The 16,784-nt window shown below is 48.2% G+C and overlaps 2 protein-coding genes across 2 annotated transcripts in view; one reads left to right on the top strand and one right to left on the bottom strand.

Moving 5' to 3' along the window:
- The window catches only part of gtf2f1 (general transcription factor IIF, polypeptide 1), a 32,907-nt gene extending 23,254 nt beyond the window's left edge, over window positions 1-9,653 (top strand). The window contains exon 15 of the mRNA XM_060855237.1: window positions 9,527-9,653. The gene's annotated coding sequence lies outside the window, so the exon portion shown is untranslated. The remainder of the gene's footprint in view (window positions 1-9,526) is intronic.
- On the bottom strand, window positions 743-15,510 carry alkbh7 (alkB homolog 7). The gene is made up of 5 exons (XM_060854938.1): window positions 15,286-15,510; window positions 13,930-14,103; window positions 11,606-11,730; window positions 11,148-11,326; window positions 743-923 (listed from the first exon to the last, which is right to left on the bottom strand). Exons 1-4 carry the CDS (start codon window positions 15,508-15,510, stop codon window positions 11,185-11,187), a joined length of 666 nt encoding a protein of 221 aa, XP_060710921.1. The 3' UTR covers window positions 743-923; window positions 11,148-11,184.
- Between the last annotated feature and the right edge of the window lie 1,274 nt (window positions 15,511-16,784).

The following is a 16,784-nucleotide window of genomic DNA, read 5'->3' as shown; positions in this document are numbered from 1 at the left end:
CAGCTGTCTCAGGCAGTGAATCGCAGGCCCACAGTTACTGTGCATATACACAGCTAAACTAAAGGATACCACAAACAGTGAAGAAATAAATAATTGATTATGGGCAAGTATATTACTAGATTTGGTTGATGGATGAATAGGGAGAGGTTCCTACTGTTATGCAAAGTGAGCTGTGAGATCTTCACTGGAATAGATAATACTGTATCTCTTTAATAACATTGGTGAAAGATGCTTCCAGTTTAGCACTCCCACAGTGCTGTGGTCAGCCTCGATTTTGGGCTGATATGTCTGGTTTGGTACTAGCCCGCAGCATCCAACATCCTAAACTAGGAGTAATTAAATTAACCACAATTAATCTTCATCAGAGGGAAAACCAGACACAAGGTCTTCCTTTTATAATCGTTTTTATGTTGACTTTTTGAATAGGACGACGTATTTGGTATGTGGGGCAGGGGTGTGTGCCAGAAGACGACTTTGTGCTGTGAAGTCTCAACATGAGTAGGAGTGTTGACAAGTGAGTTTCTTGAAATGTTTGAGATACCATCTTAATACCAGAGGCTTGCTTCCCGTTAGTGACTGTTTGTGTTCAAAGCATTCCTGAGACTCTGGGTCACCTGAATAGGCGGCTAATGGACTCCTGCTCTAAGAGCTGTGACTGGTTTCACACTTGGTTGCCTGTACATGGTGAGAGATGTTAATCATCCTCACTGCAGTCCATACATTGTAAAAATCCAACGGAAGATTTTTCCAATAGATTTATTTGAGGGTTGATGGGTTTGGACTGGACAAAACTTGTCATTCTTTTCCAATTTTATTCCTTTGCCGATATTACATTCCAGCTGTCGTGATGTGAGCATCTGGTACATTTCAAAGCACTGGCGGCTTCCTGGCTGCATGTTATCACACTGGGAAGCAATTCCTTTCTGGAAAAACAAAAATATCCAGAAGCTTCACATTGTTATCTGTCGAAACAAAATACCTTTTCATTTCCTTTACTCCTGGAACAGCTATCCCACATGAAATTGAGGGGGCGCACATCACTCTTATTGGGGTACAGACAAGCACATGTTCACACACACTGACTCTCACTGGGGTACACTCCCACACACACTGACCCTCACTGGGGTACAGCTCCCACACACACTGACTCTCACTGGGGTACAGCTCCCACACACACTGACCCTCACTGGGGTACAGCTCCCACACACACTGACTCACACTGGGGTACAGCTCCCACACACACTGACTCTCACTGGGGTACACTCCCACACACACTGACCCTCACTGGGGTACACTCCCACACACACTGACCCTCACTGGGGTACAGTCACACACACACTGACTCACACTGGGGTACAGCCCCCACACACACTGGGGTACAGCTCCCACACACACTGACTCTCACTGGGGTACAGTCCCACACACACTGACCCTCACTGGGGTACACTCCCACACACACTGACTCTCTCTGGGGTACACTCCCACATACACACTGACTCTCTCTGGGGTACACTCCCACATACACACTGACTCTCACTGGGGGACAGCTCCCACACACATTGATTCTCTCTGGGGTACAGCTCCCACACACACTGACTCTCACTGGGGTACAATCCCACACACGCTGACTCTCTCTGGGGTACACTCCCACACACACTGACCCTCACTGGGGTACAGCTCCCACACACACTGACCCTCACTGGGATACAGCTCCCACACACACTGACTCTCAGTGGGGTACATTCCCCCACACACTGACTCCACACACATCCTAATTCTCACTGGGGTGCAGACCCCATGCATAGCTGAGTTTATGAGCGAGCAGGTTTTAATGTAACTGTTTGCCAAACAATCCCATCATCATTGCTTAGGGTGCTGCAAACAATTGCAAATGTAAACATCGCCGTTATTCAGGAATCCAACTAGAAAAAGTTTTCAAAAAGCAAACCACCAGGGCACAGACTCATCAATCGTCAATACTGTTCATCACAGTCACTGTGTGTCAGCTTCTAATCCAAGCTAATCCTCTGATAGCTGAAACATTCCAGCTGCCTGCTCTTTGGCAAACTCGGAGCAATACTGTAAGGCCATCAGCACATCATCAACAGATTTCCTTATTAGACATTTCCTGTCTGTCCAGTCCATTACAGACACTGTTCTTCCAGCCCCACATTATAACTTGCACCCAACAACAGACCACACTGCAGACAAAGCCTCATCTGACACTCAAGGGACAGGGAGCAGTGGGGGGAGACATTGACAGGTTATTACATTTAATATTACATTGCATGAGGGATTGTATCAGAGTAAGAGTCAGTGTGTATGGGGTTTGTACCCCAGTGAGAGTCAGCGCGTATGTGGGATCTTGTACCCCGGTGAGAGTCAGTGTGTCTATGGGGCCCATAACCAAGTGAGAGTCAATGCGTGTGTGGGGTCTATATACCCCACTGAGAATCAGTGTATGGGACCTTGTACCCCAGTGAGGGTCAGTGTGTGGGGGAGCTGTACCCCAGTGAGGGTCAGTGTGTGGGGGAGCTGTACCCCACTGAGAATCAGTGTATGGGACCTTGTACCCCAGTGAGGGTCAGTGTGTGTGGGAGCTGTACCCCAGTGAGAGTCAGTGTGTGTGGGAGCTGTACCCCAGTGAGGGTCAGTGTGTGTGGGAGCTGTACCCCAGTGAGAGTCAGTGTGTGGGGACTGTACCCCAGTGAGAGTCAGTGTGTGTGGGAGTGTACCCCAGTGAGGGTCAGTGTGTGTGGGAGCTGTACCACAATGAGAGTCATTATGTGTGGGATTGTACCCCAGTGAGAGTCAGTGTGTGTTGGATTGTACCCAGCGAGAAACAGTATGTGATTGTACCCCAGTGAGAGTCGGTGTGTGTGGGATTGTATCCCAGTGATAGTCGGTGTGTGTGGGAGCTGAGCTGTACTCTAGTGAGAGTCAGTGTGTGTGGGCGAGTGTACCCCAGAGACAGTCAGTGTATGTAGGGGAGGGCTCTATCCCCCCAGTGAGAGGTTCCTATGTGTGGGTGTCTGTACTACAGCGAGTTCATGCCTAGCAAAGCTCTACCCCACTGAGAATCTGAGTTTTTGATTTAGTTTCCTGTCTCTACCATACTAGTTAGTTTCCTGGTTTCTGTCTGCTCCTTCAAGGTCTGTTTCTACTTCTTCAGTCCATACATCACCAGGTGTGTGACAGCACCTGGAATGTCTGTGTCTGGGAGTCTCTGCCTGCTGTCAATCAGACCTGGGAATAGTCTGTGCCCCATCGCTGTGTTACACAGAGGTCATTGCTTCACATGACACCTCTGCTGCAATGACTGACCAGACTACGGGTACCTTCATTGGTTTAGAATGATTTTTGCTGTCACGGATCCTCCTGCCTGCAGTGTTTAACTGCCTCTACCCCGTTGCTGTTTTCTGGATATTTGCAGCTTGTGGATCAGGTGCTGCCTCTTTGCTGGAACACACACTGGAGGAGCCTCATCAATCAGGTTCTTGGTGTAGACAACAGTCTGTAGACAGGTTTTGTGAAGCTGAGGATTGAACACACACGGTCATCCTGTGCTCAGATTCTGCCACAACTGACCACAGAACTCAGCAAAATATGTTCGTCCTTCACCTGATTTATGGAGGTTCCAGTATTTATAGATTCGGTATTTTCCAATTTGGCTATAATCAGAATTCCTTCCATTCCTCTCAGTTTTCCTGCATTTTTGTGGGTTGGCGGAGATTTTCCTGGTTGTGATTGGAGTGAGGATGATATTGATTACTCACTTGAAGTCTAATGTTGTTCAATAATTGAGGGGAAATTTATTTTACTATAAAAATTAATAATAATAAAATTGGGATGGGAAGAAGGGGTGAAAAATAAACAATTGATTGCCTCTTTATTTCAGTAAAACTTAGCTGAAAATGTGTTGCTGGAAAAGCGCAGCAGGTCAGGCAGCATCCAAGGAACAGGAAATTCGACGTTTCGGGCATGAGCCCTTCATCAGGAATGAGGAAAGTGTGTCCAGCAGGCTAAGATAAAAGGTAGGGAGGAGGGACTTGGGGGAGGGGCGATGGAGATGTGATAAGTGGAAGGAGGTCAAGGTGAGGGTGATAGGCCGGAGTGGGGTGGGGACGGAGAGGTCAGGAAGAAGATTGCAGGTTAGGAGGGCGGTGCTGAGGTCGAGGGATTTGACTGAGACAAGGTGGGGGGAGGGGAAATGAGGAAACTGGAGAAATCTGAGTTCATCCCTTCAATAAAACTTAGCCCAGAAAGGAATGTAAAAAAAGAATCAAAGGATTCCTACAGTGCGGAAAGAGATCATTTGGCCCATTGAGTCTGCACTGACTACCTGAAGAACATCACACCCAGACTAAGCCTCCTGTACTATCACCATAACCTCACAGTTACCAGGGCCAATCCACCCTAACCTGCATATCTTTGGACCGTGGGAGGAATCCTGAGGACAAGGAGGAAACCCATGCAGACACAGGGACAATGTGCAAACTCCACACACACGGTGGATGGTATCAAACCTGTGACGCAACAGTGCTAATATTGCCCTTCACAAATTTGAAAGGATTCAATGGTTAGGAACAAATGAGGCAAGAGTATGGCTTTTCAAAAGTAAGAGTACACACATGGTTACGTGATTGCACAGACATGTGGGTGTGTGAGAATCAAGCTGGTGATTATCTCTTCCTTGGTATTATCCTCTGGCCATCCCTGTTTACCCTCTCTCCATCCTCAGTTTGTTTAATTGCCCCATCTGTTATGACCATTCTATCAGACACCCCCAGGGTAGCAGGGGGCCTGGAAAAGTGGTGTGTGACTATATTGAACAGCAGAGTCCACAAACCACGTGGCACACTGCTACCCCTCTGTCACTACCCCCAGCCCCTCCCTATCTGGGTAACCTCCTCCAGACCCCTACATGTCTCCCTTTCTGTCACATCTTCCAGCCTCTACAACCTTCCCATTCTCTCCCCTCCTCCAGCCCCTAACTCCCCTCCCTATCTCTGTAACCTCCCCAACCCCCTACACCTCATCCTATCTCTATAACTTGCTCCAGTCCCTACACCCCTGCCTATCTCTGTAACCTCCTCCAGCCCCTCCATACTTTCCGATCTCTGTAACTTCCCTCTCTCCTGGTTTCTTGAATAGCCTGATTTTCTCACTCTGTTACTGACTCAAAACACTGAAAGTGCCTCTTGACCATGTGTTGCTTTAAAATTCTGTTTAAAACCCATCTCTTTGTCACCCTTCCTAAGACAGCCCTATGTATTGGGTGTTAGTCTTTGAAGCTTCTGATTAAATGGCAGGTCACTGTCAAGTGTGAGAGACTGCAGTCCCAGCTCCATTTACACTGAGAATGAACACTGTTGGTTATTATTTCTTGTGAATTGTGTGAAAGTGAGGGTGAATCATTGTCATTTTGACCATCCATATGTAAAACACTTGCCCAGGCTTAACTGCCACATAGTGTTTAACTCCAGGGACTGTGATTTAGGAGGGCTGTGCCAGGGAGGTTCCTTAGAGTGTCTTGTGAATGAGGGACTTTGGTTACATGGAGAGCTTGGAAAAGGGGAAATTTGATGGAGTTTTTCCAAAATTATGAAGTGTTTAAAGTAAACCAAGGGAAATGATTTCCTTCGTCACCTCTCAATGACCAGAGGGTAAAAGAACCAGAGGTGATGAGAGAACATCTTTGTAGCAAGTGATGAGAATTTGGCAAGTGCTACTTGATATGTCGTGGATTCCAGGGTAAATTTCAAAACAAAATTGGATAGAGACTTCATGGGAACAAACATTTCAGGAAATGGATAAAAGAGATGGGTTTGGAACGAGCTAATTGGCTTGCTGTGTGAACAGGGGGATTGAGTGGCACTGTGCTACTCGCTGACTCCTGTCACTCTGAAGAGATAGATTGTCTTTACTGACAGGGAGGTGGCATCTCGTCTCTAAGTGGGAATTACCTAAGATCCAGCTTGTGAAATCAAAGTCCTACAGCAGCTTGTCCCTTTCCAGTGATCGAGGCAAACAGAAATGTGTCACTGAACGATGTTTCCATTCTTGAACTTTATCAGAAAATCTAGCACTGGAATACACAGACTCAATGTGATTCAAGCTTCAGTATGTTTGTGTGTGTATATCTCTTTGAATGGTCTGTTCATATGTCCGTGTACGAATATGTCTGTCTGATCTGTATCTCTGGAAAAGGAGAATTTAACTATCGCTGGTTCCTCGCAGTTTAGTCAAAGCTGGGTATACAAGGCAAATCTTTACAGCAGGTGTGACTGGAGAGTCCATCATGTTAGTTATTGAGTCAGATTGGATAGTGATTGTTTCAGTGCGGAGAATGATCTGATGGTTAATTGACTCTTGGGTAATGACTGCTCGCTGGTCTGTGGAAAGAATGTGCTATGAGCTGAGAAATCCTGCTCCTTCAGTTAAAATTCCATTGAAAGTATCCTGACAGAAGGAATGTTCCAAGTCATTTTAAGATGTGGCTGAGGAGCTGTGTGTCACTGGGTTTTAATTCTCTTGTCATGATTCCCTTCCTCTCGCTGCACAGCCGAGGCTACGGTCCCAGAGGTTGATAGGAGGATCCTGATTTGAGGTATCTGGTGCTGGCCTTCTCCACTGATTCTGGTCCGTCTGGGATACTCTGTGACATACTTGCATCTGTTGATGTGCGACTCCCACTGGATGCCCATATTCCTTATCTATGATTTGTGTTTGGGTAATAGACAATACCAATACAATACTTCTCCCAGCCCCTGGGGACAAATCTATCCTGCCACAAACTGTGGAGCTGAGATGGGAGCTGCTCTGTGGCCTCAAAAGCCCCACAGTGGCCTCTCCGAGATGTCTCTGGCAGACAGTACCTGCTTTGCATCTGTTCTGAGTGGGGGTGAGGTCACCTCACAGGTGGAAACTTTCTTTCTGACCCAGGAACAATGATTTGTGTGGGGATTAAGCAGAGAAAGCTCACTGCAGGATTTACAAGGACAGTCTGCAGGAATACACCAAGAAAATTTAACAAAACATTTAAATGTGGCAGATATCAAACACACATTGCGTGAAAGATGTACATTGGAGAAATGTCTCTGACTGAGCCTGCCAAAGCTGTCTGTGCCACCTCGCCTGCTGCTAAGTGTCTCCCCTGCCTCTGTGGTGTCTGCTGTCCCCTCCCATGTATCTGTCTACCTGATCTCACATGTGCTTGTTCTAAGACTAATATTCTCCCAGGTTCAATCCAGTCCTGACCTGACACTGATTTCCTGGATCAGGCAGCATAGCTGCCCCCACCACCTCCCTGACCTGTGATGGGGGTTTTTGATAATGCTACCAGGGATTCAAAAGCTTGCTGACATTCATTGATTCCCTGGTCTCCAGTTGTGAGAAAGTGACCCTAATACAATCCAGAGCTGAAGGAGGATGGTCACAAAACATTTCCATTATCCAACAGTCTATCCCAGTCCGTTCACCATCTGTGAAAGACTTCAAAATACTCTGAGACAGAGTGGTATTGTGATATTTTTGATATTCTATGAGGAACTGGCTGTCACTGCCTATGCCAACATTTGTTACCTATTCCAAATTGCTGGGCTGCAATCCATGTGTTAGACCCACAAAACTGTTGGGGGGGGGGGGGAGGGATTTAGGATTTTGACCTAATGTCAGTGAAGGAATGGTGATGTATTTTCCAAATCAGGAGTGTAGCTTGGAGAGAACTAGATGGAAATGTTCCCATATATTTGCTGCCCTTGTCCTTCTGGAGAGTAGCAGACACATATTTGGAAGGGACTGCTTAGGGAGCCTTGATGAATTTCTGCAGTGCATCTTAATATATGGTATACACTGCTGCTACTATTCTTGTGGTGGACAGACTCAACAACTGATACCACATCCAGGAGCAATCAGGCTGCTTTGTCCTGGACAATACTGAGCTTGAGTATTTTTGGAGCTGCAGTCAGTCAAGCAAGTGTTCCATCACTCTCCTGACTGGTGCTTTGTCAATGGTGGACTGGCTTTGGAAACTGAGGAGGCGAGTTACTCGCTGTAAGATTCCTAGCCTCTGACCTACTCTTATCGCAGTATTTGTTTGGCTAGTCCAATTCAGTTTCTGAATGTTGGGAGTGAGGGATTCAGCAATTAAATGCAATTAAATATCGAGAGATGATGGTCAGGTTCTCCCTTACTGGAGATCGTCATTGTTTCACACTTGTGTGGTGTAAATGTTACGTGCTACTTGTCAGCCCAAACCTGGATACTGTCCAGGTCTCGCCACAGTCTTGCTGCAGTATCTTTGATAAGTCTGGCACAGTGAACACTATCAGTGCTGATGAGATTAGTTTGGATTATAGGATGAAGACGCTAGAAATGACACATAAATACACAATGTTATTTCAAAAACAAGTGTTTTCCCACAGCCACTGTGTAGTAAAGTTTAGGAATAGCCCAGACAGGAGAAAGAGATAGAGAGAGCATGGAGCCACAGTCACCAACTCCATACCCCACCTCAACCCCCAACTGACGATTGGTGGGGTAGTATTGCCCTGTGGGATTGTCGCTTCTGGTCCCTGCAGGTACAGCTCCAATGCACCTGATAAATCATTAGCAGGGAGGTCGGCTGAGTTTTGCTCACACTCTACATCGTTTCTGCAATACTCTGAGGTATTTGGACCAGCTGATACCGGGCAGCTCACTGGCTAGTCATGCCAGGAATGTCGTATGAAATATGTCAGTGAGAGGATACAGATTTGCTTTAAATACTCCAATTCACCCATTCCATCACAAACATCCTGCAACAGCGAACGAAGAACCACCGAAATTAAAATTCGATCAAGAATTTGGAGTGAACAATCCAGCAGTCCCTCAGTCGCCCCAGTATTTTTTTGGGAGGCAAGAGAATTTCCAAACGCTCAATTGAATCATGACATTCCCTGTGCTGGTGGCAATTTTGATCATTTTTCATGTTGATCTGTCAGTGGAACAACCTCTGGGCACCAATGATCCACCTCAGCATCTGCCAGGTAAGTGAAAAAGGAGGGAGAATACCTCTCTCACTCTGACCGATTAACTTCATTCAGCCCACTTGCCTGCATCTGCAGCAGTGACTATGAATGGAGTTAGTGAACCTATAAAATACTTGACCCCCCCCCCCCCACACTGAGAGATTAATGAGTAAAATCCAAATCAGCTTTAGTTTGGAGGGCAGTGAGCTTGTTTTTTCACACAGGGCCTTAATGCCTGGGGCTATGGAGGGTCGAAGTCAGGTTTCACCCTCTACATGTGCAGTGTCTATGGTACAATCAAGAAATGCCCATGGTCTGGCCCCATGAGGAAGGGATGGCCACAGCAGAGATCCCAGCTGCTGGCCAGTCTAGTTCTTTGCAGTTTCTCTTGGTGAAGGTGTTGGGGGAAGGGAGGACGTTTGTATTTTCAGAACTGATGACACAACTGCTGCTCCCAAATCTAACCATTTCCTACATTTGTTGAAAGGAATTTTAAATGACATTTCTTCCCTCAGGAAGAAGGCCTGACCTCCCAAGAACACCCATCACAAGCTCAGATGGAGAATTCACAATTTCGCCACTACCCACATCAGACTCCCCACTCGAACCTCAGTCAAACCCAGGAAGAGCGAGGAGAAAACGGAAAATGTCAGTGATGAGGAAAGGCGAGGAGTGGGAGGACAGGAACTGCAGACTTCGCGCCATCCAGTTGCGTGTTCAGGATCTGGGGCTCGGTTACCAGTCAGATGAAATCGTCCTCTTCAAGTACTGCAGTGGAAGCTGCCCCCTGGCCAGGACCAACCATGACCTGACCCTTTCGCTGCTGCTAAGGAAAACTGGCCTCCTCAGCACATCTCAGGAGAAAATTGTCAGTGACCCGTGCTGTCGCCCCACTCAGTTCAAGGACGTCACCTTTCTGGACATTAACAATCACTGGCACACAGTGGAAAAGCTCTCAGCCTCTGAGTGCAGCTGCATTGGGTAATCATTTGAGCATGGGGCAGGGGTGGGGCAAAGAGACAAAAATCCCAGCACAACCTAGACTGAAACAGAGGGAAAATCCATAGCTTGCTTGGCAGCAGAGGGGGGTTATGATGGGGGAAGGACAGGAGAGAGGGAGAGGGAAAGAGAAAGAGAGAAATGGGGAGAGTTGTAACAACATGCAGTCTACATGGTATCAATGAATTGGGCAAGACTTCAAAGCTGAGCTCAGGCAAGTGAAAGTTTTGGTTTTGTGGAGAACAAGTAGGGAAGGATGGAAGAATATTTTAGAGACTTGTAAGTGCTTTGGACAGTGAAGCTCCTCTTATTGACACTTCTTCTAGATATTTTAATCAACCTGTTCAGAAATGTTATGACACACCTCTTGAACTTGAACCTGGGCTTATCGCAGCACCTTAACAGCCTTCTTTTTCTCCTTCTACGCTACTCTCCCTCTCCATCATTTGCTTATGCTGTTTATTTCTCCCTGCGATCTGTCTAAATCCTCACCTCATTCACACTCCCTGAGTTTTGCCTCCTTTCTAGCTGTTACATACTAATATCTCAGTGCTGTGAGGGTGACCAGTGCTGCCTTTGGCAAAGAAATACCAGCCAGGTAAGGTGATAGCTTCACCAGCTTCATCAGCTTGTGGTCTACTGTCACTAAAAGTTTCATGTCTGGTTATATTTATCCCAACATTTAGACTTTGCAAAATTGTAAAGTAGGGCATTCTGGGTGTGTGGGGCAAAAATTCTGGCTCTTAAAAATTAGTCTTTTGCTGATTCCAGGTGTTCAACATGTTATAACAGTGATGTGTGCATTTATACTTAAAGCAGTTTTGAGTCTGAATGAAAAGATTTCTATTTGACTAATAGTGATGACAAGGTGATGTTGGGATTAATTCTTGGCGACGGTTTGTGCAACCAGAAATATTTATGTAGCTAAATTATTTATTTATTTTAAAGATTCTGCTGTTGCAAATGCTTCGATTTATCTAATGTTCAAATAAAAAGTGAAATGAAGTCACAAAGCCCTGATTACAGTATGTGATTGAGAAAGAGAGAGAGAGAATATAGCCGAAAAGAACCTCAAGATGCACAAATGGAAGCCTGCTTCATTTATGCGAGATTAAATCAGTGCAGAGTACCAAATACCTTCTCTTGCGACAAAGCCCGGGGTGAGGGGGGGGAATCAGTCTGGCCCTGATCCTGGTTCATTGGGCAGGTTCCTACAAATGATTGAAATTCTCCGTTCACGAGGCACCTTCTCTCCTCCAAAAAGTGACTGTTCATCTGGCAGGATTTGGTGGCTGAATCGGTAACGGGCCTCTCCCCTGAAACATACACACAATACTAATGAAGGAAGATGGAAAGAGTAGTGACAGACTGTTACAGTTGATATTTACACTCCTGGGCAAGAGAGCTCAGAGTCCTCCCCCCTCCCAGGGTACTGAGGCAAGCTCAATCTGTTAGGTTACCCTGAAAAGAGCAAAGAGGAGATAAGATAGGTCATCCCCAAATCCACTGAGTGAATCAAAGCAGTGACGATTGAGTAAAGATACACTAAGGCAAGTTGCCTTCCAATGAGAGCCTGTGATTCTTTGTAATCTCACCTCAGAATGTAGGCAGTATGTCGCTGTAGCAGTAAATCCACTTGATCCACATCACTGTCTTCACTCAATAAGCGCATCACACATCCTGACAACAGGCATAAACCAGCAATTGTATCTCCACAGAACTACATGAACAAGAGAGAGGTAACTGCATAAGTCAGACTGTCCTGCTCCCACCCTCCCCTTACCCAGACCATGGACAGACAAATTACGCAGTCTGCTTTTGGGACCATCTTACTCAGCTATTTCAAATTTACTTATTAGAACATGTGACAAATTCAAAATTCAATGATGGGGACATATACAAAATAGATACAGTTTAGTTGGAAGAGTGAGAAGAGTTAACAAAGCTGGAGCTGTTTTTCCTGGGATGGAGGCCAAGGGGTGACCTTACAGATTTTACAGAGTCATGAGGGGCGAGGATAGGGTGAACAGGCAAGGTCTTTTTCCGAGGGGTAAGGGAGTGCAAAACTAGTGGGCATGGTTCGAAGGTGAGAAGGGAAAAATTTAAAAGGGGCCTGAGGGGCAAAAGTTTCACCCAGAGGGTAGTGTGTATATGGAATGAGCTGCCCAGGGAAATGATGGTGGCTGGTCCAACTACAATATTTAAAAGGCATCTGGGTGAGTATATGAATAGGAAGAGTTTAGAAGGATATGGGCCAAATGCTAGCAAATGGAATTAGATTAATTTAAGATATCTGGTTGGCGTGGGCAAGTTAGACAAAGGGGTCTGTTATGCTGTATAGATCTATTACTCAGAGAGGTAGGGGTGTCTGTGCAACTTTAAAGTGGCCAGGATAAGTTTAAAAGACTGTTAACTGTCCTAAAATCAAGGATTCCACATGACATTTTAACAGAAGCACAGAGTGTAAAAGAGAAACTAAATGGTAGGTTAGGCTTTGGGATGGAGATAAACACATTACCATTAAGAGAAAAAAGATATCCAAAGCCAGAGCTCCCTGGATGACAAAAACACAGGTGAAAATAAAACATTGAACTACATCTATTAGCAAACACTAAAAGTAGGCAAAATTTAAAGTAGAGTGCATGAAAAATGGAAAAAAGGCAAACACAATGAAAGAAAAGAACAGTTCTCATTTAAAGTTTAAAGATAACTCAACAAATGGTAATATTATTGGGAACCACAAAAAAATGTTAAAATTTCATTTTTATTTCTAAAATGAAAAGCTGAAATTAGATTAGATTAGACTTACAGTGTGGAAACAGGCCCTTCGGCCCAACAAGTCCACACCGACCCGCCGAAGCGCAACCCACCCATACCCCTACATTTACCCCTTACCTAACACTATGGGCAATTTAGCATGGCCAATTCACCTGACCCGCACATCTTTGTGACTGTGGGAGGAAACCGGAGCACCCGGAGGAAACCCACGCAGACACGGGGAGAACATGCAAACTCCACACAGTCAGTCGCCTGAGTCGGGAATTGAACCCGGGTCTACAGGCGCTGTGAGGCAGCAGTGCTAACCACTGTGCCACCGTGCCGCCCACATCAATGAGAATCAAGAAAAACTCTCCAACTGAGTTATAACTAATAGAAAAGATTATTGTGATTACTGGAGGCCTCTCGTCTCAACACCAAAAAAAATCACTGCAGGAATTGCTTAGAGTTACAACGGACTTGTTCAGAAAACAGAAGAAAATGGGATGAAAGGGACTGTTTAGCAGACTTCAGAACAATAGAGGCATATGATGACATGGACAGATAGAGGGAGGATTCCAATGAATATGTACAACTCTGAGGTTATTTATGTAGGAAAGACAGAATGGGGGTGGAGCAATAACTACAAGCAAGGAAATCATAAAGAAACCTTCTTTCTTTAAAAAGACTAGTTAGGCTTCAACTGGACTATTGTTGCTAATTCTGGAAACTGCAGTTCAGGAAGGATGTTAAGGCCTTTACGGAGCATGATATAAATGATGGGAGAGAAGCTAGGATTTTTTTTCCATTGACCAGGGAAATTTCAGGGATCTGTGTGGAAGATTTGATAGACATGTTCAAAACTGGTTTCTGCTACTGTATTGTCGGCGATATTCAGGTGGAAGGTGGGCTAAGTATTTGGAAAAAAAATAGATTTAGTGAGTATGGAAAAAACAGAGAGGCGACTTGAGGGAATAAATTTTAGGCAGACACTTCTGATGATCTGCAGTTGACTGTAAGGGTGACAGAAACAGGTACTGTGACATTGAAGTGAGAAATGGTTAAATACTTAATAAGTAGAAAACTGCAGACAGGGAACCCAACACAAACTATGATTTCACTTAGTAATGCACCAACATTAACAGTTGCCTCTGTTACTAACCTTCACACTGTCCACATGAGCTTTGATGAATCCAGTTTTCTCAAGGTCAAGCACATGTACCATCGAGAGTTGGGGGACCCCTGGGGGAAACGCAACATCTCGCAGTCGTTGCAAGACAGATTCGCTCTGTTCGCTCCAATGTGATTTCTCAATCTCACGATATCCATGGATTGCCTGATAGCCAACAGCGATAAAAAAAATCCATTAAAATCAAGAACAATTCAACGTCACACCCTGCTTAGCTAACAGGCTGAAGGGCTGCTGGCCCTCAGATGCTACCTGACCCACTGTGCTTTTCTAGCTTCCACACACTTTCCAACTCTGACTCTGCAGCATCTGGAGTCTCCACATTCGACAGAGTGTAAAGACAACCCACAAACCCAGTCCGTATGTAAGGTGATTGAGACAAGTGCACACTGCCCGAGGGTCAGTGCTGAGGGAGTGGGCACTGCCCGAGGGTCAGTGCTGAGGGAGTGGGCACTGCCCGAGGGTCAGTGCTGAGGGAGTGGGCACTGCCCGAGGGTCAGTGCTGAGGGAGTGCGGCACTGCCCGAGGGTCAGTGCTGAGGGAGTGGGCACTGTCCGAGGGTCAGTGCTGAGGGAGTGGGCACTGCCCGAGGGTCAGTGCTGAGGGAGTGGGCACTGTCAGAGGGTCAGTGCTGAGGGAGTGGGCACTGTCGGAGGGTCAGTGCTGAGGGAGTGGGCACTGCCCAAGGGTCAGTGCTGAGGGAGTGGGCACTGCCCGAGGGTCAGTGCTGAGGGAGTGGGCACTGCCCGAGGGTCAGTGCTGAGGGAGTGGGCACTGCCCGAGGGTCAGTGCTGAGGGAGTGGGCACTGCCCGAGGGTCAGTGCTGAGGGAGTGGGCACTGCCCGAGGGTCAGTGCTGAGGGAGTGGGCACTGCCCGAGGGTCAGTGCTGAGGGAGTGGGCACTGCCCGAGGGTCAGTGCTGAGGGAGTGGGCACTGTCGGAGGGTCAGTGCTGAGGGAGTGCTGCACTGTCGGAGGGTCAGTGTTGAGGGAGCGCCGCACTGTCCGAGGGTCAGTGCTGAGGGAGTGGGCACTGTCCGAGGGTCAGTGTTGAGGGAGTGGGCACTGTCGGAGGGTCAGTGCTGAGGGAGTGCCGCACTGTCGGAGGGTCAGTGCTGAGGGAGTGCCGCACTGTCGGAGGGTCAGTGCTGAGGGAGTGGGCACTGTCCGAGGGTCAGTGCTGAGGGAGTGCCGCACTGTCGGAGGGTCAGTGCTGAGGGAGTGCCGCACTGTCGGAGGGTCAGTGCTGAGGGAGTGCTGCACTGCCCGAGGGTCAGTGCTGAGGCGGTGCCGGTGGGGCCTGTCCCTCAGGCCCCGGAGTGTCCCAGACCTGGTCCCAGTGATCCCTCTGGTAGTGCCTGCGGCGAAGACCGGGCTCGATGTCCCGGAGGAGAGCGTCCTCCTCGGGGCCGCTGATAAACCGCGGCCGGAGCTCGAGCCCGCCGCCGCCTGACAGCCGCTCGAGCAGCTCGGGGCTGGAGGCCCGGATGAGCGGGAAGGCCGCGCGCAGCATGGCACTGGGCACGCGCAGCATGGCACTGGGCACGCGCAGCATGGTACTGGGCACGCGCAATGACCTCCCGCTCACCCCTGACCCTTCACCTGCTGCTGCATTAACCTTCAATACCCGCCAGAGCCAGAGATGTTCCTGACTGACAGCTCATTAACCCCACCACCCCCATTAACCTCCCCCCATTAACCCCCCCCACCCCCACAGTAACCTCCCCCCATTAACCCTCCCCACCCACACAGCAACCTCCCCCCATTAACCCCTCCCACCCCCACAGTAACCTCCCCCCATTAACCCCTCCCACCCCCACAGTAACCTCCCCCCATTAACCCTCCCCACCCACACAGCAACCTCCCCCCATTAACCCCTCCCACCCCCACAGTAACCTCTCCCCATTAACCCCACCCCCACAGTAACCTCCCCCCATTAACCCCTCCCACCCCCACAGCAACCCCTCCCCATTAACCCCACCCACACAGTAACCTCTCCCCATTAACCCCTCCCACCCCCACAGTAACCTCTCCCCATTAACCCCACCCACACAGTAACCTCTCCCCATTAACCCCTCCCACCCCCACAGTAACCTCTCCCCATTAACCCCACCCACACAGTAACCTCCCCCCATTAACCCCTCCCACCCTCACAGTAACCTCTCCCCATTAACCCCACCCACACAGTAACCTCTCCCCATTAACCCCTCCCACCCCCACAGTAACCTCTCCCCATTAACCCCACCCACACAGTAACCTCTCCCCATTAACCCCACCCACACAGTAACCTCTCCCCATTAACCCCTCCCACCCCCACAGTAACCTCTCCCCATTAACCCCACCCACACAGTAACCTCTCCCCATTAACCCCTCCCACCCCCACAGTAACCTCTCCCCATTAACCCCACCCACACAGTAACCTCTCCCCATTAACCCCTCCCACCCCCACAGTAACCTCTCCCCATTATCCCCCCACCCCCACAGCAACCTCTCCCCATTAACCCCCCCCACCCCCACACCATCACCCCCCCCACCCCCACACCATCACCCCCACAGCAACCTCCCCCCATTATCCCCCCACCCCCACAGCAACCTCTCCCCATTAACCCCCCACACCATCACCCCCCCCACCCCCACAGCAACCACCCCCACAGCAACCTCCCCCCATTAACCCCCCCACCCACACAGTAACCTCTCCCCATTAACCCCTCCCACCCCCACAGTAACCTCTCCCCATTATCCCCCCACCCACACAGCAACCTCTCCCCATTAACCCCCCCCACCCCCACAGCAACCTCTCCCCATTAACCCCTCCCACCCCACAGCAAC

The sequence above is a fragment of the Hemiscyllium ocellatum genome, chromosome 45 (genome assembly GCF_020745735.1).
Source record: "Hemiscyllium ocellatum isolate sHemOce1 chromosome 45, sHemOce1.pat.X.cur, whole genome shotgun sequence".
Taxonomy (NCBI): Eukaryota; Metazoa; Chordata; class Chondrichthyes; order Orectolobiformes; family Hemiscylliidae; genus Hemiscyllium; species Hemiscyllium ocellatum.
This window is presented reverse-complemented; position numbering and strand designations above follow the sequence as displayed.

What these genes read in the sequence shown, in the direction of transcription:
- alkbh7 (XM_060854938.1), bottom strand. Translation starts at nt 15,510, where the DNA reads ATGCTGCGCGTGCCCAGTGCCATGCTGCGCGTGCCCAGTGCCATGCTG. An exon ending in AGAGGGATCACTGGGACCAG is followed by an intron (nt 14,104 to 15,285) that starts GTCTGGGACACT and finishes GTTGGCTATCAG; the next exon opens with GCAATCCATGGATATCGTGA. An exon ending in CTCATGTGGACAGTGTGAAG is followed by an intron (nt 11,731 to 13,929) that starts GTTAGTAACAGA and finishes TTGTTCATGTAG; the next exon opens with TTCTGTGGAGATACAATTGC.